At 46.8% G+C, this 18,689-nt stretch overlaps 2 protein-coding genes across 2 annotated transcripts in view; both read right to left on the reverse strand.

Annotated features, from left to right (window-relative positions):
- The window catches only part of LOC118774744 (fibronectin type-III domain-containing protein 3A-like), a 63,893-nt gene extending 51,484 nt beyond the window's left edge, over nt 1–12,409 (reverse strand). Inside the window, exon 1 of the mRNA XM_036524215.1 lies at nt 12,006–12,409. The gene's annotated coding sequence lies outside the window, so the exon portion shown is untranslated. The remainder of the gene's footprint in view (nt 1–12,005) is intronic.
- Nucleotides 12,410–17,472: 5,063 nt separating this feature from the next.
- Nucleotides 17,473–18,689, reverse strand: cysltr2a (cysteinyl leukotriene receptor 2a). The gene has a single exon (XM_036522976.1). It carries the CDS (start codon nt 18,679–18,681, stop codon nt 17,620–17,622), a length of 1,062 nt encoding a protein of 353 aa, XP_036378869.1. The 5' UTR covers nt 18,682–18,689; the 3' UTR covers nt 17,473–17,619.

Consider the following 18,689-nt stretch of genomic DNA (forward strand, 5'->3'; position numbering starts at 1 on the left):
ACCACCAGCATATTCATTCTCAATGTCACACATCACCAGTGGCAACCATTTCCAAGAAACAAGAAAAGGTGCAAAAAAAGATATGCTGCAGTAACCTCTCCAACGGCAACAGCGGCTGCGGTGCAAACTTTCCCACTCGTCTGCCCCGCTTGTGGGGCTGCATGATTGACTGTTTCCTCAGCCAACCGCGGGCCGTAACTGCCGTTTCAGTCTCTAACAGCGGAATAGTGGAATGGTGCTCGATGCGATGACCACTTCGGCAGACAGGCATCGAAAACTCCACAGACAGAGAAACCGAACTCCATGGTGTCTCCTTACCTCCTTATGTCTCTCCCTCCCAGTCCTGCTGGCTCTACACAAGCATGCAGGAACAGAGGGGAGACACAGGAGCCGAGTCTTCCCATGCTCTGGAAGCAGCTGTTGTGTCAGACGAGGCCAGGCCTCGAGACCGCGGCCGCGCAGTTAGCGGTACCATGAGGGAGGCCAGTCTAAGATCGACCATTAAACTGAGCACCGCACTCATTACTGAGAAGCCATGCTGGAACTATGCAGGCCAGCTGTCATTACATTTTTTTTTTTTAATTATTGGCATTTAGCAGAAGCTCTTATCCAGAGCGACTTAGATCAATTACAGTTTTTTACAATGGCATCCATTTATACAGCTGGATATTTACTGAGTGTGGGACTGTGGGTTAAGTACCTTGCTCAAGGGTACAGCAGCAGTGTCCCAGTGGGGAATCGAACCGGCAACCTTTGGGTTACGAGTCCTTCTCCTTAACCACTGTGCTACACTACACTGCTGCTCCATCAATGGACATCATTAGGAACCTCAGAGAGGATTCCCATGCTAGAGGGAATGCTACCCCCCATGCTACCCCTGGCTGCAGAAAAACAGGACCTGCCGCAGAATTTCGCTCCTATGATAGGGGCGATCCCGATCTTCACTGACTGCCGTTCAGCTCGTGTCTCGGTGGCTGCCGAAACGGCATGAGATGGCGACGGCCGCCAGCTCACGGTCACGGTCAAACAATCTCCGTCCCCTGCTGCCGCGCTGTGCGCGGGCCTGCCAGCCTGTCCTCTGCGTTACTCACGCCGTGGCACACTCTAGACTCACGCATCAGGAATCGTGTCGAATAAGGTCCACGCTCGCAGCAGGGGGTCACTTCAGCCGCCAGAGACGCCGGGTCTGGAGCCAGCTAAATCGTAAAAAAACCAAAATAGACCCAAATTGCATCCTTTCTGGAGAAGGAAATTAAAACCTGCCTTTTTCGCTTCTCGCGCAGGTTTTAATTTGCAAGCCAGGTTCCTCGCCACGAGCCCGTAAGCCGCCCCACTTGTCGCCAGCTGGATGGCGACTGGAGCTGATAGCAGGTCAGGCCTGCCTATTTGGACGGCGGCTTTTTAGAATAGGTGTCCAGCGCGCCCTCGCTGAAGCCCGGCTCCGAGGCCTCCAGACTCCCAACCGCCGGCAGCAAGAGCCAGGCCGCCGTCCCTTCCCCGCTCACACTGCCGCATCCAGGTCAGCCGTGAAAAGCAGCTCGTTTGGAAGTAATTAACAAACCACACAAACTACCCCGCTTCCCTTCCTGTCTGCAGCGTGGCAGAGCAGGCCCGCGGGCGTACATCACAAAAGAGGCCGCAGCACGGGGAAAGAAATAAATGTAATTAACCCGAAAACACTTGTCATTAAATTAGATTTGCCTCCTTTTTTTGCAGCAGTAATTAAGCCTCAGTAACAAAGGACCCTTTTATCTTTCCATTCTGTGCCTGCTAATTTCACGCCTTGGTTCATTTGATATTTGCTGCCCTCCCCGTAAGCTGTCACTCGCTCCAAGTCTAACCGCAGCCAGAAGCGAATACAAATTTCCCCTCACCCGTGACAGGTGTGTTATAAAACCTGCAGCCAATCCCAACAGCGGCCCCCGTTAACAGCTTATGGTGTCCGCTAATGACGGAACCAGACCCCGCATTACAGGCCACCATTGACTGTGGTCGGCTAAGTTTTCGTCAGTTTTGTGGCTAGGCCCAGCCACCACTGGAGTGAACTAAACGACATCAGGTAACTAGCTTTAAAAGTTCCGATAACCCCATCCACTTTTGAAAATGACACTTTTACACTGCAGTGGCTTCAGCAATCAAGGTGTCAAGGTGCGCACGAGAGCCAGGAAGACACCCAGAGAGCAACACCCGACGTCCAAAGGTGAGCTGTACCTGAGCGCAAGCCAGCCCAGGTCTGCTGCACCTGCACATCGACGTTTTTTTTTTTTTCCACTGCACACCGGCAGGTGTTACACAACCTTGTCGCCCTCACGTCACTCGAGCAGGGAACACAATCGCTCCCCGTGTTTCCCCTCATCCATAGCTAATGCCACGGCTGTGACGCAGGAGACGACTCTTCTAATGCAGCCCGACAGGTACACAGATGCCTTTTTAACTATAATGACTTCCTGCTAACCACCTCCCTCCCCCGTATACATAGCACTCTCTACATTTAACCCTAATTTCAGGTTTTCTTGAAGAAAATGAAACATTTTTGAATATGGCTTTTCTCTGAGCAACACTACCAGTCTCATGTGAAATTGTTTTTTGTTCCTGTTTAACCAGGGGTATGAATAAATAGAGTGAACACACACACAAACCCATACATACAATAAATAGACAGACATTGCTTCGAGCCAGCTGAAAAAAACACCACCACACCATAGGTCAGCTTGACCAAAAAAACCACATCGAAATTAGTCTTTTCCTTCTAGGCAGATTTCGAACATGATGCTGACCTGCCCGCAGAAGCTTAAATTTAAACACCCAGACCCCCTGCGTCAAAATCACACTAAAGCCGCTGCCTCGTTACCCACAATCCTGTTCTCCAGGCCCGGGGAGAGGACAAACGGAGAGGCGTGGCACGCTCACCCTCCTCCCCTGGAAGCGCTACCTGCGAACAAAAACGCCTGCCTGTCACACTGACACTGCTCTTCTTAACACTGAATCAGTGTCAGCCCCACAGGGGGCCGTCTGGGGGACAGAGAGAGAGAACACTGACGACGGGACAGACACAGAGTCACTGAGGCGGATCGGTCCCCGCTGAGACGTCAAAAAGCCGCTCGGTTCATCCGGAGTCCAAGGTGCACCCGGAGACAAGCCCGTCATCGGCAGCCATCAATTACGCTACTTACGGAGTCGGGGGAGGGGGAGACACGCGAAGAAGCTCGGGGGAGAGCATCAATCAGAATGCCAACAACTCACAAACATCCACGGGCGAAGCGCGCGCGCCATGCCGCTGCGCAGAAAGCTAAAAGCTACATGCTACCCTTAAATACAAGAGCGCTGAAAAACGGAGCTCTTACCTTCATTCAGAAAGCAGCGTGGCACTCATTCATCGTTCAGAAAGAGGAATTCAAAACCACATCCTATTTAAGCTGCAGCCGAGCTGATAAACATAAAAAAGGGACGGCCTTTCTTCAGAAAAACCACCAGGGTCTGACTAAACGCCAGAGCTGTACTAATACTCAGCGCTGAGCTACAGTGCTGAACAGGGCTGTGCTGGGACCTCCCTGCCCATTCTGGTTCTTTTCTGAAATCGAGCCCCTACTTGAGATGAGGCAGAAATAATCCTCACCTTCGATTTACAAATAAAACCTCTGGATTTTCCCCACAGCCAGCGAAACTGACATCCAGAAAATCCAGGGCCAGCACAGCCGGAAATTCTTAGTGCCGTAACGCTATCAAAATGTATCAAACACCTATCTGTATCATCAATTATTCAATCGTGACTCACAGAAGGTTCATAACTTCATTTTTACGAGGAAGCCCTGTAAATACATCTAGAGATCAGAGGCATAGCTGTAAGTACCCAAAGCTCTGCAGAAGAAAATGTTAAACCACACCATCACGCCTCATGATAATGAGGGCAGTGGGCCTACATGATGACTGAGAAACAAAAAAAAAGGTTAAGCTGATGACCTGTAGCAGCCACATTCCCATGATCCTCTTCCCTTCACTGCTGCTTACATCACACTCATACGTCTGAATGCTGGCAATCCAATAGGTTCTCTTTTATAACCTGCGCCACCAGTAAGTGGAGAAGCAGTTATGAGATCATCCTTTTGCGTTGTCTCTGTCCGTCCGTCTCAGTCACCAAACTTAACTTCAACATCATGGATGGATTTGGACAAAACCTGGTGAAATTATTCCCTACAGTACAGCGAAGAAATACTCCATTTTGGAATTTTATCGGAGAGGGGTGAAATCAGCACGCACTACATGGAATGCCCCTCACCAGGTGCTGGCGGGACCATCTCCGCACTCACCGCAACGGGACCACGCAAATCTTCCTCGTACAGAACATGACAGGGATCACGCTGTCCTCTGCTGGCTCTGAGCAATGATACAGGCCTTCTCATTCCACACAGCCACCTTAGAGGGCTGGACAGGTAGGCTGGACAGGTGCAGAGAGGGTTTCCAGTGCTGGCTGCTGTGGGCCTTCAGAGGCACTGTCCTGTAGCATTACCTTATTCACCTCTGCCTGGACTCAGTCAGCATTTGTGTCCTTAACTCCGAATAAGTGGAAGCATTACTTTCTTCAACAAAACCACAGTTCATTCAAATCATTTTGGTGATGAGTGAATTCTCTGAATGGGGACGTGAAGAGGAAGAAAATGAGGAGTTCCATTTAACCGCAAGTGGAAAGTTGAGGGCAGATACTGAACCCAGCCGTTAGTTACTCAACACAGGTCCACACATCTGCACAGCATGCGCCGTAAGAAATGGCCTCAAAGACTACCCGCTCAGTTTTGCAAGGAACACAGAAGATGCCTGCAACAGAAAACCGCAAGGACCTCTCACCTCGGGCTGCCTGCCCACAGTTGGGTCATCAACCACATCCAGTCACAACCTCCATTCAGGCTTCACTTCATTCAGGTGAAATGCACGATTGGCCTGACTCATTTTCTCTTTCCCCACGTCACCTTGAGACCTTCCTAACACTTGCGAGTTTGAACGTATCTGTACTCTCCTGGGGGGGGGGGCTGTGGTTGGGAGAGGAAAGTGGAGGGACAAGAGGATGCACATCTACAGGATGACAGGGGACAGCGGGGACAAGACCAGATGACCAGTCACGGGGCTTTCCACCTCAAATTAAAAAAAAAAAAAAAAAAAAAACCTTCCTTCACAAGAAATTTTTAAAAATTCAAGAGAAAAAAAATCCATGCAGCGTTAGCACTTCATCAAAGGGGAAACCACTGCTTCGACAGGTTTCGTTTCAGTTCTTGGTGTGGTTCTGAGGGGAAATCTCCCTCCCCTCCTTTTCCTTGGTGTGGTTTTGGGGAGTGACACTCCCTCCCTTCCTTTCTGGTGTGGTTTTTGGGGTGACTCTCGGCTGAGAACGCGCCCGCAGTGTTGATGATTTGCATGGAGCTAAACCATGACAAACCTCCCCCGCCCACCCCCTCCCCATCCTCAGCAGAATGACCATGAGCAGGCTTACGTCACCATGATGACGCCCACAGTCCTCTTTCTCTCTCCGATGTGGGACGAACAGGGGACAACAGAAGGGGGGGGGGCAGTGGCTCTGAGCTGGGGTATCTGATGGCCATCACCACAGCCACATAGTCACAGACTGTTCAGCAGTGGAAGGTCCATGTGCAATGTGCAGGGGAGATAGCAACTGATCTCTTGAACACTGCACACACTCTCTCCCACTGTCAGCGAGGACCTTTATCTCCCTTATCTTAGCTCGTCAGTGGGAAGCACAGAAGCACTCTGGGCCTGCTACAGCCTGCTGGGGCTTGCTCTAATACCGATGGCTGTGGTAAGAATATACACACAGGAAAGCGCAGAGGCCTTTCCACAGCAGGTGAAGCTGAGGGCTTTTCAGTTCCCCTTTCCCGTCCTGAGTGAACAAGGACTGAGCGCCCTTCCCCTGCGAAAGCACAGGGTGGGACAACACAACACACCAAAACAGGGCTCAGTGGAGCCAGGCGGGAGAAACGGCCGGCTATTCGACTGATGGCAACAGCCCGGGCAGCGGTCAGCCGCCCCAGGTCTGGCAGCGCTACAGGGATCAGCAGCCACGACACTCGCGCTCGTTTTCAGGTGGTTCTTGGACCGCCATCGAGACTGACTCCGAGCGCAGCTGTTTGGTCAGCCGGGCGGCCTTCCCCGCTGATGGAGTGAAAGACTGAAAAGAGGGAGACAGAGAGCAAGGGAGAGGGGGAGGGGAAGGAGCGGGCACCAGGGAGGCCAGGCCCTGCCTGGTCCGGTCTTAAACAAACACAGGCCTGCGTTGTGTAACCCTCCTTGGTCTGGCAGCGGGGCACGAACATGATGCAACAGCCAAGTGTAAAGAGTGAAACAGCACCAGGGCACCACCGCTTTGGCTGCTGTCCAGCAACTGATCCGGCAAGAGTTTTCCAAGCTCTAATCCTAACCCCGACCACTACTCGCAAAAAGCCGAGACTGGCCGGGGGAGCTCGTTTGAGGGAAGGGTCCATCTATGGCGGGCATGGCCATTCAGTGCGGACCACCCTGACATGTGGGCAGCGATCCCACTGAAGCAGCCATTGATTGGTGCCAAAGATTTTTATTGCACTGCAGCCCAGATGGTGTTCATCAGGCGAATGGCAACCTCACAGGTGATGAACACAAACTTGGCCTCACACAAGCACTGGGGCCTCTCTTCCTTCTTCTAACCCAGGGAGAGCCAGTACAACATATGCCAAGACTGTGTAAGATAGCACTACAACAGGCATCCACAAGAGATGCACCAGTCCAGGAGAGAAGACAGCTCCTCCACCTGTAACACCCACAGAAAAATGGTACCAAGAAGGAAGCTCCCGCTGTCGAGACACAGCACGGCAACAGCTCCCACTCGCTATCGGATATTCTGTTCAAATTCAGAGCCAATGCTCTGGTTGAGTGGAACACAAGAGGCAAATGAGACATCCCACGCAGGTAATCTGCCTACACTCTAAGAGCCTTCTCTTCTTTGAGTGGATAAATGCTTCAATTGTTTCAATTGTAAACTTATTAAGAACTTTATTCAATCTGCAACATTCAAGTTAAATTTTCTTTTTCAACACAGCATCAAAAGTATTTTTTTGGTATGAGATGAAAATGAGGTAGGAAAGGGGACTGAGGCAGACCAACACAGATGTGAAATCGAGTCTAAAGAACCGCCACAGTGAGCCGTTTCAGGTCACAATATGCAAAGCATGGGGCAGTTTCACAGCAGTGCCCCGGGATGACACATCCACCTGGAGATTAAGGGTCTCAGCTAGTGCCTCAAACAGGACTAATTTCATACAGGTTGCTAGTCAGTATTCAGGCTTCACACGTAACAGCTGAGGTAAGGGCAAGGGAGCGCAGTCCAGAGGGGTCTTTGGGAGGAGACAGTGCCCAGAGCACCTCCAGAACAGTTGGCTGTTGACCCCTCACCTACATGTGTATAAGCACATTGGCCCTGAGTGCACTGCCACCCCCGGTTCTGTCTCAACGCCTAGTGCGGCGCGCGAGAACCCGCTACGGCGCTAGCCTTGACAGTGAGGTTAGTCCTCAAGGCAAGTTTCCAAGAAGCATGACGTCTAAGCCCGGACTCTGCCTCAGTGGCTTAACTTGTTACCTCAGTGAACCTACAGGGAAGGGCGAGGGGATTTAAAAACTCCACACGGGGAAAGGAAGGACAGGGAAGGCGCGCGCTGAATTCGGAACGCCACCGGGGAAGGCGCTCGTCCGGCGCTCGAGGCACAAGTCCGCCGCTGATCCGCACGATTCACAGACAACAGGGGAATGCGGCGCAGCACCCATCCGCCACAACGTAATGGCTCACCCAGGGGGGAGCGGAACTCCGTCTACCCCCCCGGCTTCCCCTCCTGACCTGCTGAGCTCCACCGCGAGCAGGTTTAGGCCCCTGTCCTCCAGCTGCCAGCCTTCCCATGATCCCCTCTAAGAGGCCTCTAATCCCAGCCAGGTTATTTATTCCCCCTCCTAACCCTCCACCCGCTCTCAAACTGCAGAGCGCAGGATGCCAGCGCCGAGGACACGGTGGGGGCTGACCAGGGGGAGGCTTCCTGTCCAGCCGTGCGAAGGGCCTCCACCGCCCCTCTCCTCTTACACGAGCGCCGGGCACCTTCAGCGGCACGCCGCAGCACCATCGCTGTACCGCGACAGCGGCGCGGGCGAGCAGAACGGGGCCGGGCGCTCGCGCTGCAGGCTTACCTCACCGGGGCAAGCGTTCGCCGAAAAGCTTAGATAGCAGTCCGTTTCCACACTGAGAGCTATAAACAGAGGCGGCAATCTCACTGCTACCGAGAAATGAAAACAGGCCAAGAGCTCGGGGGGGGGGGGGGGCATGAAACTGTAGCCGCAAGTACAGGACACCTGGCCCAGCTGCACACCGGGGGAGTTAAAGGGAAAAAAGGACCTCACACACTGATAAGGAGAGTTCTGAATGCAAATTATGAGCCAAGAACAAGTATGCACAATAGGGCACGTTCGAAAGACCAGCGCACACGACCCGTGAATGCACACAAAAAACAACATTAGGCACCTCACAGAAGGACCCTAAGGAGGGCAGACATGCGCACACACTGGCCAGGTAAGAGCCTGCAGACAGACAGTGCTCCTTATGGGGCAGTCGGGGGGTCTGAAGAAATTCACTTTCTGATTTTGAATCAAATAATAATAGTTATACAACTACTATGATTGAGTGCTGTTAGAGATTTAAAGGAGACTACAGTGGTACAGATAGGAGAAACGAAAGAACACAGTCACCATAACAGACATCTCCTTTCACATATGGATAGGGTCCCACAAGCCAAGACCCCTAACGGGTTTTTATTCTCAGTTTCAGCTCTCTTTCTGAATCTGCTCTGACGCAAGCAAGGTGACGGTGGCCTGCACCTGGCATGATGTAAAAATACATTTACCAAGTGAGCTGCAGGTGTTTTTTCAACTAATTGATGGGTGCGGTATTGTGGTAATAGATTGTTGCTCTTTGCAATATGGTGAATGCTCTGAACAAAGGACCTAAAAGACCGAAAGCTTAGCAGAATGGAAATATAACTGACAGTTTTGAAACTCTTCGTGTGCAAGAGCATTCCCTCCCAAAAACACAATTACCAAAGCAGCGTGGAAACTGAACCTTACGGGCTGTTTTTTTTTTTTCTTTTTTCCCCCTTCAGTGAACCTGTGGGACCCCAGCAGTGCTCTAGCACAGATCCTCAGCATTGTACTAAACGGTAATAAGGTCCCCTTTCTAAATGGCTACAAGGTGCTTCACAGCCCAACGCCCAACATCACAGGGGAGACTTCAGGATTGTCACAAGGGGGGGGCGGGCAGCAGCACTGTCATCGTGTCAGTCAGACCAGAAACGCCCACTCCGGAGGCAGCCCCGCGACCCCCGCCGCAGCCCGCTCCCGTCAGCACTGGCCTTGCAGGGGTGAGACGCGAGCGGTCCCGCTCGCGGACGCAGAGCCTCTGCAGAAAATTTCAGCTTTTGCTGGTGGCACCTAGCAATTTACATAGCGACCCAGTGCAATCGAATCCACCGCTGACACGAAAGGCCCTGCGCAACAGCTCGCGCACGGCCCATTAAACCAACAAACAGAGGGCACACCGCGACTGAAACAGCTGAGTGTGGGGTCAGAGGTCATGCAGTGCAGAGAACCATACAGAATAAGGTATTCCAGCATAAGGGGGGAAAACAACCAAAATATTGCAGGTTTTCTTTGGCCAAATAGAAACTGAAATAATGCAGGTTGAGATACTGACAGTCTACCATTTTCAAATTGCACCAAGTGAAAGTTTAAACATGACAATGCACTGTGACTCCTGTTCCTAAATAAAGAAGACCTAATAATTCTAACAGTTTTACTATTATTCTACATCATTCCTTATGAAAATGTAAAGTGCTTGAAATTTATTTTAAAAAAGATGACATTTCCTGTAATTATGGGTTGTGATTAAATGGTGAGCTAAAGTAAGGGATAACACCATGTAAAATGTTTGTACTTAAACAATCTTGGCTATCAGAACTTCACACACTATCCAAATGCCTTAATTAAATATCACTACAATGTACCTGTAATATCAGATATTTTGAATAAAATATAAAAGATGTGCAACATTGACAGCTGACAATGAATATGTTCTGATATGATATTTACACATTTGTGCTTTTATGTGGGGCAAAAGGTGTTCAAAAGAGGAACAATGAAAGGGTTAAAGACAAGCAAGCAGGTATTAGCTGGGTTCCTCAGTGATTCTGAGGAATTGTAAGGGTAAAAGTCAGAACTACATGCGAGGGGATTCTGGGAACCAAATCAGCACATGAAACCCTACACGCATTAAATGATGACACCAAGCTGGCTCGATCACCCATACTAGGATAGAGGAAAAAACTCAACATATTAATCTTTCAAATGGTGCACTGAGCTATTGTGTTGCTGTCTGGAAAAGAGAACACATGTCCCTCATTTCCTTCTGGCAACACCCTTGGAATTATTTTCTGTTGTTCACCATATGAATGGCAACTCATTCTAGACCAATCTATCTTTGGCCATGACAGAAAAAAGAGTGGGAGGGGAGTGTTTAACATCACCACCTGATACTCTTGTCATTTTTAAAGGGCCTCTGTGCTGGAGGCCAACGTATTGTCTATTGTTTATGCCAGTGAAATAGAGCAAGGTGGGTTTCAACTTTGTTTGCTGTGACATTTCACCGTAACTCCATTCAGAGTATGTATTCCAATACATTCTTGGACAACTTCCTGTTCGGAAACCCAGCCCGACGAGTGCGCTAGGAGAACGTGAAAGTTTAACTGAAATTAAAATAGCAGGGCATGAGGTCTGTGGAAAGGACCCCGTTTAAACTCTGTCACACTGCGAGAGGGGGGCTTCGAACCATGCTGTGACATCATCAGTGTGTGCCTTGCCCAAAATACTAGAAAAAAAGGTTGTGAATCAGACACCATTGCGTAACAGCGGGCATACTACACGTGAAGAACGCACACATTGTATTTACGAGACGAGGGTATGGATGAAGCTGGTAGCTGATCTAAAGTTAATGCAATCTTACTATGTATGACGTGCTCAATCAATGTATACATACTCGGTTCCGATCGCGCATCGTTCATATATTCAGATGTGACGCAGCATTAATGAATTAAACTCTGTATTGTACGCAACGGATTTCTAAACTGCAAATGTACACAGTGTCCTGGTTATCTTTACGTATAGCTGCGGTGTCTTGGCTGGAGATCAGGATTGCCATATCGTCACATTTCACAGAGTTAAAAAGCCTAAAAAGCTTGCTGCAGAGTTGCACATATAGCTAGCAACTCAAAAATTTCTACACTATAGTTAACGCAATTATTATTACCACTAATTAGTGAGTAAGAAGGCTACAACTAGCTTACTATTAGTCGCAAGAAGCTGCCCCACTAGGCAAGACACAGATGGCAATGTATTCAGACCTAATTTCAAAAAATACACTCAACCGACACGATATACGTTTAGCTTACGTTACCTTGTGTAGCTAAATATGCCAGCTAGCATGCTAACGTTGGCGTCTGTAGTTAGCTCGGCAGCTTGCTGGCAGCTGGAAAAGCGAAACCGCAAGTCAGATAAGCTGCCTACCTAGCTAGCTTTCTTAGTTGCTTGCTAAGACAGGGCCAACCGTGCGAGCAAACAAAAGTCGCAACTGCAACAAAAGTGAGCTTTGTAACGTCAGCCTCCAAACAAATCAATAGACTCTAGTTAGGTAGTGCCGCACATTGTTATCTTCGAAAGGGATAGTATGCACAGTCTGAAAGAAAAAATGTGCATTCAATGGTGGGCTGACAACAAGTGCTGATAGCGGTGTAACGTTACCGAAGCAGATCTACTCTCGGCTAAATAGCTAGCTACCTAACACGCTCAGTGGTACCGCTAACGTTAGCTAACTTAGACGGCTATGAACAACGTGTCTCCTGGATTAGCGAAATAGCTCGTTAGCAACAGATTGTACTCACCACAGCTGCAGCTGGTTCGGCAGAAACGGTCTCTCCCCTTACCCGGAATTTGTAACGTCAGCTGTCGATTGCAACAGACCAGATTTTTCGACAAAGGAACCCCCCTTTTCAGCCCGGCAGGAGCTTGCACTGATAACTCGGGATCACGATAGCTTGCTAACTAGCTACTTATGGATACTCTCTTCCCAGGAACGAGACTTCGCGAGTGACAGCTTAGCTAGCTGGCTTTCACCGATATTTTCTTTGGCTAGCTAGCTAACGCACTACCGTCCTTGTAAATAGCTGTTATTTTAGCTAGAGACTGAATAGTCTCCGATAAATGACATGGTACCGGCAAGTCATACTGATTTTTCCTCAAACCCTGCTCCACTTCTATGGTTGCTGGGCTCTTTAACAGTCTGGAAACCCGCCATCTTCTGTCAAAGAATGTACACAAACATTTGCGCGCATGCGCGGTGCGGGCGCAATATTTCCCGTAAACGGGTTTGACTGCACAGATAGTAATCGGAGTGGAGCAGTTTTTTTTTTTTTTTTTAAAAATAAAATACGACTGTTGTGTCACAGATGCAGTGCATTTCTATTTTAAATTCTATATCGTCAGATAGGGTAAATGAAATTGAAAAATGTGCTCATTTGTCTAATTTGCGATATGGGACAGCGTGGCTTGAGTGAAAATGAACCAATGCCAGTGGCCTAGGCCTTAACTGGCGAATCCACGTCGTCTTCTGTTATTATTCATCAGAATGGTGTTATTACCCCGTTTTTCAGAACGATCGGATATTGTACTGGTAATATGTGACACAGTCGTAAGGAATTATTTTTTGTAAGGTTGTTGACTAAACAGTATATCTCCTCTGCTATTCTAGTTGGTTCACTATAATGGGTAGAATCCCTTGGATAAGTACAAACCCACCTGACAGACCAGTTACCAAGGGACAGATTAAAAAGCAAGATAACAAATTACTGAACACAGACTTATTTTTCATTTATATTCTCTTTTGTGTTTTGCATTTACTGCATTCTTAATTATATAAATTCAGCTCTAATATCTCATAATTACAGAAATGATATTTGGGAATTGGTTTTGCAACCAAAAGGCTACAGGTTTAATTCCCAGGTAGTGTACTGCTGTAGTCAGTTTTGCTGTGGTATATTGCTGTGCTTAATCTTCAATCATTATTGTTGACTGGAACATTTCACTAAATACACAATTGCATGAATGGTTTATGTGTGTTGTGTAAGGTTACACTGGATTCAGGCATATGTTAAGTAAAGAAGTAAATTAATAATAGTCAGGGCACTGGAAGTCTTCAGATATCCAAAAACCTCCACAGGTCCAAGTGTATGCCAGTATTGTTTCTGAAACATACCATGAATCAAGGAACAAATTGTCAAATCAGGTGTACTACACCATGTGGATTACTAAATGAAATGATTTGATTTGATTTGATATTGACATTTTCCACAGTAACTAATCAAAGATGGTTGGTACACAGCTTCACAGTCTTTTAAGCACATTAAAGACTGTGTGCTATGACCATGTGCAAAAGCTTATGCCTTAGAAAACCAGCTTGCGTGTGTGTGTGTGTGTGTTAAAGTGAAATAGAAAAGGAGAGGAGAGCATTAATTGTACCTAAGTATGTCTCCAAGGAATTCTGAGTCATTGAAATGAATGGAGGTGCAGTCAAACTCTGAGTCACGTCTGACTAATACAGTGTCTGTGGAGGGGAGTGTGTGATGCTTTGTGTGTGTGTGTGCATGTAAGGTAGTCTTTACATAGGCAAAACAGAATGGTCCTTCCACAGTTTAAGCCTCCCAATTCAACTTGTTCAAACAATTCAAAATGTTTCTAAATCACAATACCGAAAAACCATTGAATTGTACTATTCTGCCAGCATAAACTGGACTCTGCAAGCCAGATGGGAGATCCCAACATCCATGGGAGATTTTGTGCATGTGAATCTCTCAAGAGTACTACAATGGGAAAATATGACTTAAAACCCTCTTTACAAGAGTCACAAGAGTTACAAGAGTCTTGTGCACTGCATGAAATTTAAACAAACAAAAAAAATGATATATGTTTGAATTTGGTAGAACGTCTTTAAAAATTGCATTTTGAATCATTATGCATTTGTGCACAGTGTGAATGTGTGTATTGAAATGGGAGGTGGTGTCAGAGAGTTGAGATGAGTATATGCAAGACTGTGCACATCTGAGTACTGTGCATGACTGATATCAGGATAATTCGTGTCCTCATGTCTGATGTGTGTGTGTCTCCAGTACTCCTTATGAAGGAGAGCAAGTTCAGGCCAGTTTTTCAGCACGAGCATAGCCAATATTTACACTGACAAAACAGCACAACCCCTCTACTGTTTCAGCACTGCAGGTCAATAATATAATGTATTTACACTTGCAACACTGGTCAATGCACAGTTGTTTTACTTTGTTTACACACTGCAAAACTGGCATCTCACTTGCAGAAAAAGATGGACACTCAGTAGTCTTTCATGTGGATTTGACATGTTTCACTAAAATATGCAAGGACTTGCATGTCACTCCCAATGGGAATTATTCTACAACACAAAGCATTTATCTCTAAAATAACCTGGAAAGATAACCATTACGACCAACACCACACAGGTATTTTAAGGACCAATAACAAGACGAAGACAAATTAATGCAGAGAGACCGAGATCTGACGGAGGCAGATGGAAATGTTGACACACGCTTAGAAAATGATGTTGCACTGGTAATCAATGTGTCTACATTATCGAAGGCACTGGCGGCACCTGGTGGATAACAGGAGCAATTCTCTTGACTGATCTAATCGTGTTGCTTCGGCAGCTCAACAAGGTTGGCGATCTATAAAAGAAACAATTGTTCGTTCGTCTCTTCCTTGGACAGAACTTGATGTGGGCTGAAGTCAAGTAAGGTTCTTATTAGCTCAGTTTGTAAAGGTAGTCTTATCCAAAACAATGAACCTTGAAAAATATTGATTTCTCTCTTAAAATAACTTTTTTCAAACTGTTCAGTTTTCAAAAACAGTCTTGTTCAAAACAGCAAGCCTTGAAAAATTTTGATTTTTTTTTTTTCAAAATCTTTTTCAAAAAATGTTTTCATGCATTTTGAGTGCTTCATTGACATGATCTACAGTCACTAGGGAGGACTGCTGCAGACCAAGGTACTGCAAGTTTCCCTGGTCAGAGTGCTGAGCAGACTAAATACAAAATAACCCGTTATCACATCTCCAGACTGCATTGACAACAGAGCAGGGTCTAAAAATCAACTTCAAAATCATCAACACTGACGTCAAATCTAGAAGTTAAGGGAAACAGAAAAGACCAAATATGTAACTGAAAGTTTGATTCCCACGTGGCGCACTTGAGCAAGGATATTAGTCTTAATAGGTTATCTAATAGGATATTTATCTATGGGCTTGATAAATGGCCAATATGTAAGCCCTGCCACTTGCTCTGTGTGCTAAGCAAATAGTACTCTCTCTCTTAAATCCCAAGTTGTGTTTTCATGCAAAAAACCACAGTTATTGTAAGTTGAGTGGCCAATGATAAACAAACAGCAGTTTGGTGTAGTGGTCAGGAGATGGACACTGCTGTTGCTCCCTTGGACTAGGTACGTCACCTTAATTACCTCAGAACATGTAAATGGATAACATTTAAAAATTGTAATGAAATTGCTCTACATTAAAGTGTCAGATAAGCAACTTCAATGTAACAGAACACAATTTCTTTATAACTGTGTGTGTGTGTGTGCATCTATACAAATATTTCAAGTATAACATATGCTGAATAGACATATGTGTCATGTAGAACTTCACATGTTTCAATGACAGTGTCCATTTCCTCACACAAAACAAATGTTCTGCTGAATCAGCAATTCAGCTGCAGAAGAGATGTTCCAAGTCACAGTTTGGTAGAAATGCATGGCATCTGTATAGATGTGTGGGCACTAGGATCTTCCTGACTGAATCACAGTCAACATTATCCACAGTTTAATAAGTGCTGTCTGTTTGGCTTCATAGACAGTTTGAATTGTTGAAAGATCTTGGCAGTGAAAAAAGACTCCACTCATTGGCTCAGACAGTGCACCAAATCGTCCAGTGTGGTGTGTGGAGTGATCAGCTATCTCTTCCACTAGAGAACCTCAGTACACACAGCAAGACAGTTAGCCTTACAACACCTTTTTCAGAAAGTAATCGCATTGAAAATGGAAATTTTCATTAGTGATGTGCAACTGAGCATGCTCCAGATCTGATAATGATGTCATTTGGATGTTTAATATTTTTTTGACAAGAATGGCACGAAAAATTATAAACAAGACCAGACATCTCATCAGTGAGACTGTGGCTTTCAGGACAGAGTGTTAGCATACTCAAATCGAAATCATCTTGCTGGTGAAGTGAAAAATGTGACCCATTTTTCAAAAAATGTCAAAAGAAGATACTGTGAGATCAAAAGATAAAGATGTGCACTTACTCAATTGCTTTCCATTTTCCTGCATAGTATCAGAGAATTGAAACCACACAGTTATGGCTCAGAAGAAAATATTTTATGTTTATTCACAAGGTAATGATGTGGCAGTCAAATTCTCACCTTTCACATCAAGAGCTCTCTGGATTTCTGTATGTAATTATAGCAAACGAATGAATTACATACAGGACATAAAAGGCCTGGTTTATATTTTATTTTCCCAGGAGGTCCCATTGAGATTCTTATCTCTTTTCTAAGAAAGACTCGGCCAAAAAGGTATACAAAGGAAAGATACTGATTAAAGTGGCATGTGTTGGGAAAGAGATGCCTCTCAGACTGAATTCACACTGTCTGTCTCCATATGGCAAAGACCACAGTAAAGTTCCCAAATGATGACCACATATACCCATACAGAAATGAAATATATTGTAATACACTGAGAAATATGTTGTTCAGCCAAGAACATGTTGCAAATACCATTAAAATATATAAATGGAAATCAGAAATATATTACAATGTATCAAAATGACGATTATACTTTAAAAAAATATATTTTTTGTATGAACAAAGTGCAAGACAGATGCATATAACATGACATGTTATTATGCATCAGAATGTCATTGGAGGAACGTATGGACAGATAATGTCTTTATATATGCTCAGACACCTCTGTTCCTGTATGATTTGCACTTCCTCACATTTTATAAAATAAACAATGGAAGGCATTGTTTTTAAGCATGGGCTGCAGTCCTACAAAGTGGAAAAATCACTTGAACACACACAGCAAAATAACTCAATGAATGACATTTCTCCAAGTAAAAAAAAGCATAGAAATGGAAGACATGAGGGTTAAATAAAGGTTGCAAAACCTTCAGCATCTGCTCTCAATGAGAACCATTAAACAGACCAACTTCTGTCTGTCAAACAAATCAGTAGATCTTACCAGATATCTGAGCATGATCTTTTCACTGTGGCCATGACGTAAATTCTCTTGAAGAGGATAATTGTAAGTGGTAACTTCCTGCCCTCTGGGCTGAGGTCTATCCCCGTGATTAACAGGGCCCTCTGTCTGTGTCTGAGTCCACTGATGCTTCTCAGAATGATGAAACCTGGACAGAGCCCTTGTTTTACCCCCTCCTTATTTCCTCTGGGCACTCGCATTCTTTGGGCTTTAGTCCCTGGAGTTCAGTCCTGGCTTGGCGGTTCTCCGTCCTACGCTTGCTTTCACGGACTATTTTTTTATGTTTCCTGTGGAAGAATTCCCTGAAGTTCTCCCCAACGAAGAAGAAAAGGATGGGGTCCAGGCAGCTGTTGGAGGTGACAAGGCAGAGTGTGATGACAGCGGCTTTCCGTACCCTCTCAATGTAATCGCAGGAGACCTCACTTCCACTCCTGCGGCGGAACTCCTGCTCGGCCTGTAGGAAGAGCGTCCGCACCACGTGGTATGGCAGGTAGCAGACCAGGAAGATGGCGAGGACGATGATGACCAGGGCGCAAGACCTCCTGTAGCTGGGCCTCTTGGTCCCCCGCACCTCCCGCGGCTTGAGCAGACTCCGCACCACGAAGAAGTAGCAGAAGGAGATGATGAAGACAGGCAGGATGAAGCTCAGGAAGATGGTGGCATGGTTCATGTACACGAGGACATCCAAGTCGTCATCGCCCAGCTCCAGGCACTGAACCCGGTCCTTGCCATGTGGGTTGGTCCCGGAAGTCAGCAGAGGGGTGGACACCAGGGACACAAAGAGCCAAATCAGCAGGCACACCACTTTGGCGCCCCGGCTGCTCTGGAGTCGCACGTACTTGAAGGGGCAGGTGACAGCCAGGTACCGCATTATGCTCAGCGCCGTCAGGAAGTAGACGCTGCCGTACATGTTGATGTAGAAAATGTAGGAGATGAGCCGACACGTGAAGTCCCCAAAGACCCAGTTGGAGCCCATCAGGAAGTACGCGGCGCGGAAGGGGAGGGAGCACACGAGCGTGAGGTCGGACAGCAGCAGGTTGACCAGGTACAGATTGACGGAGGTCAGGGTCCCCTTCCTCCTCCACACACTCAGGAAGACGCACAGGGAGAAGAGGTTGCCCACCAGGCCCAGGGCGAAGATGATCAGGTACGTGGCAGGGTAGACGATGTGCTTGAAGTTGTCGATGTTACACGTCACGTTCCCCAGGCAGGTCCGATTTGTCACCATTCCTGCGT

The sequence above is a fragment of the Megalops cyprinoides genome, chromosome 3 (genome assembly GCF_013368585.1).
Source record: "Megalops cyprinoides isolate fMegCyp1 chromosome 3, fMegCyp1.pri, whole genome shotgun sequence".
In the NCBI taxonomy this organism is placed as follows: domain Eukaryota; kingdom Metazoa; phylum Chordata; class Actinopteri; order Elopiformes; family Megalopidae; genus Megalops; species Megalops cyprinoides.

Excerpts from the sequence above, each read along its gene's own strand:
- cysltr2a (XM_036522976.1), bottom strand. The coding sequence starts at position 18,681 with ATGGTGACAAATCGGACCTGCCTGGGGAACGTGACGTGTAACATCGAC.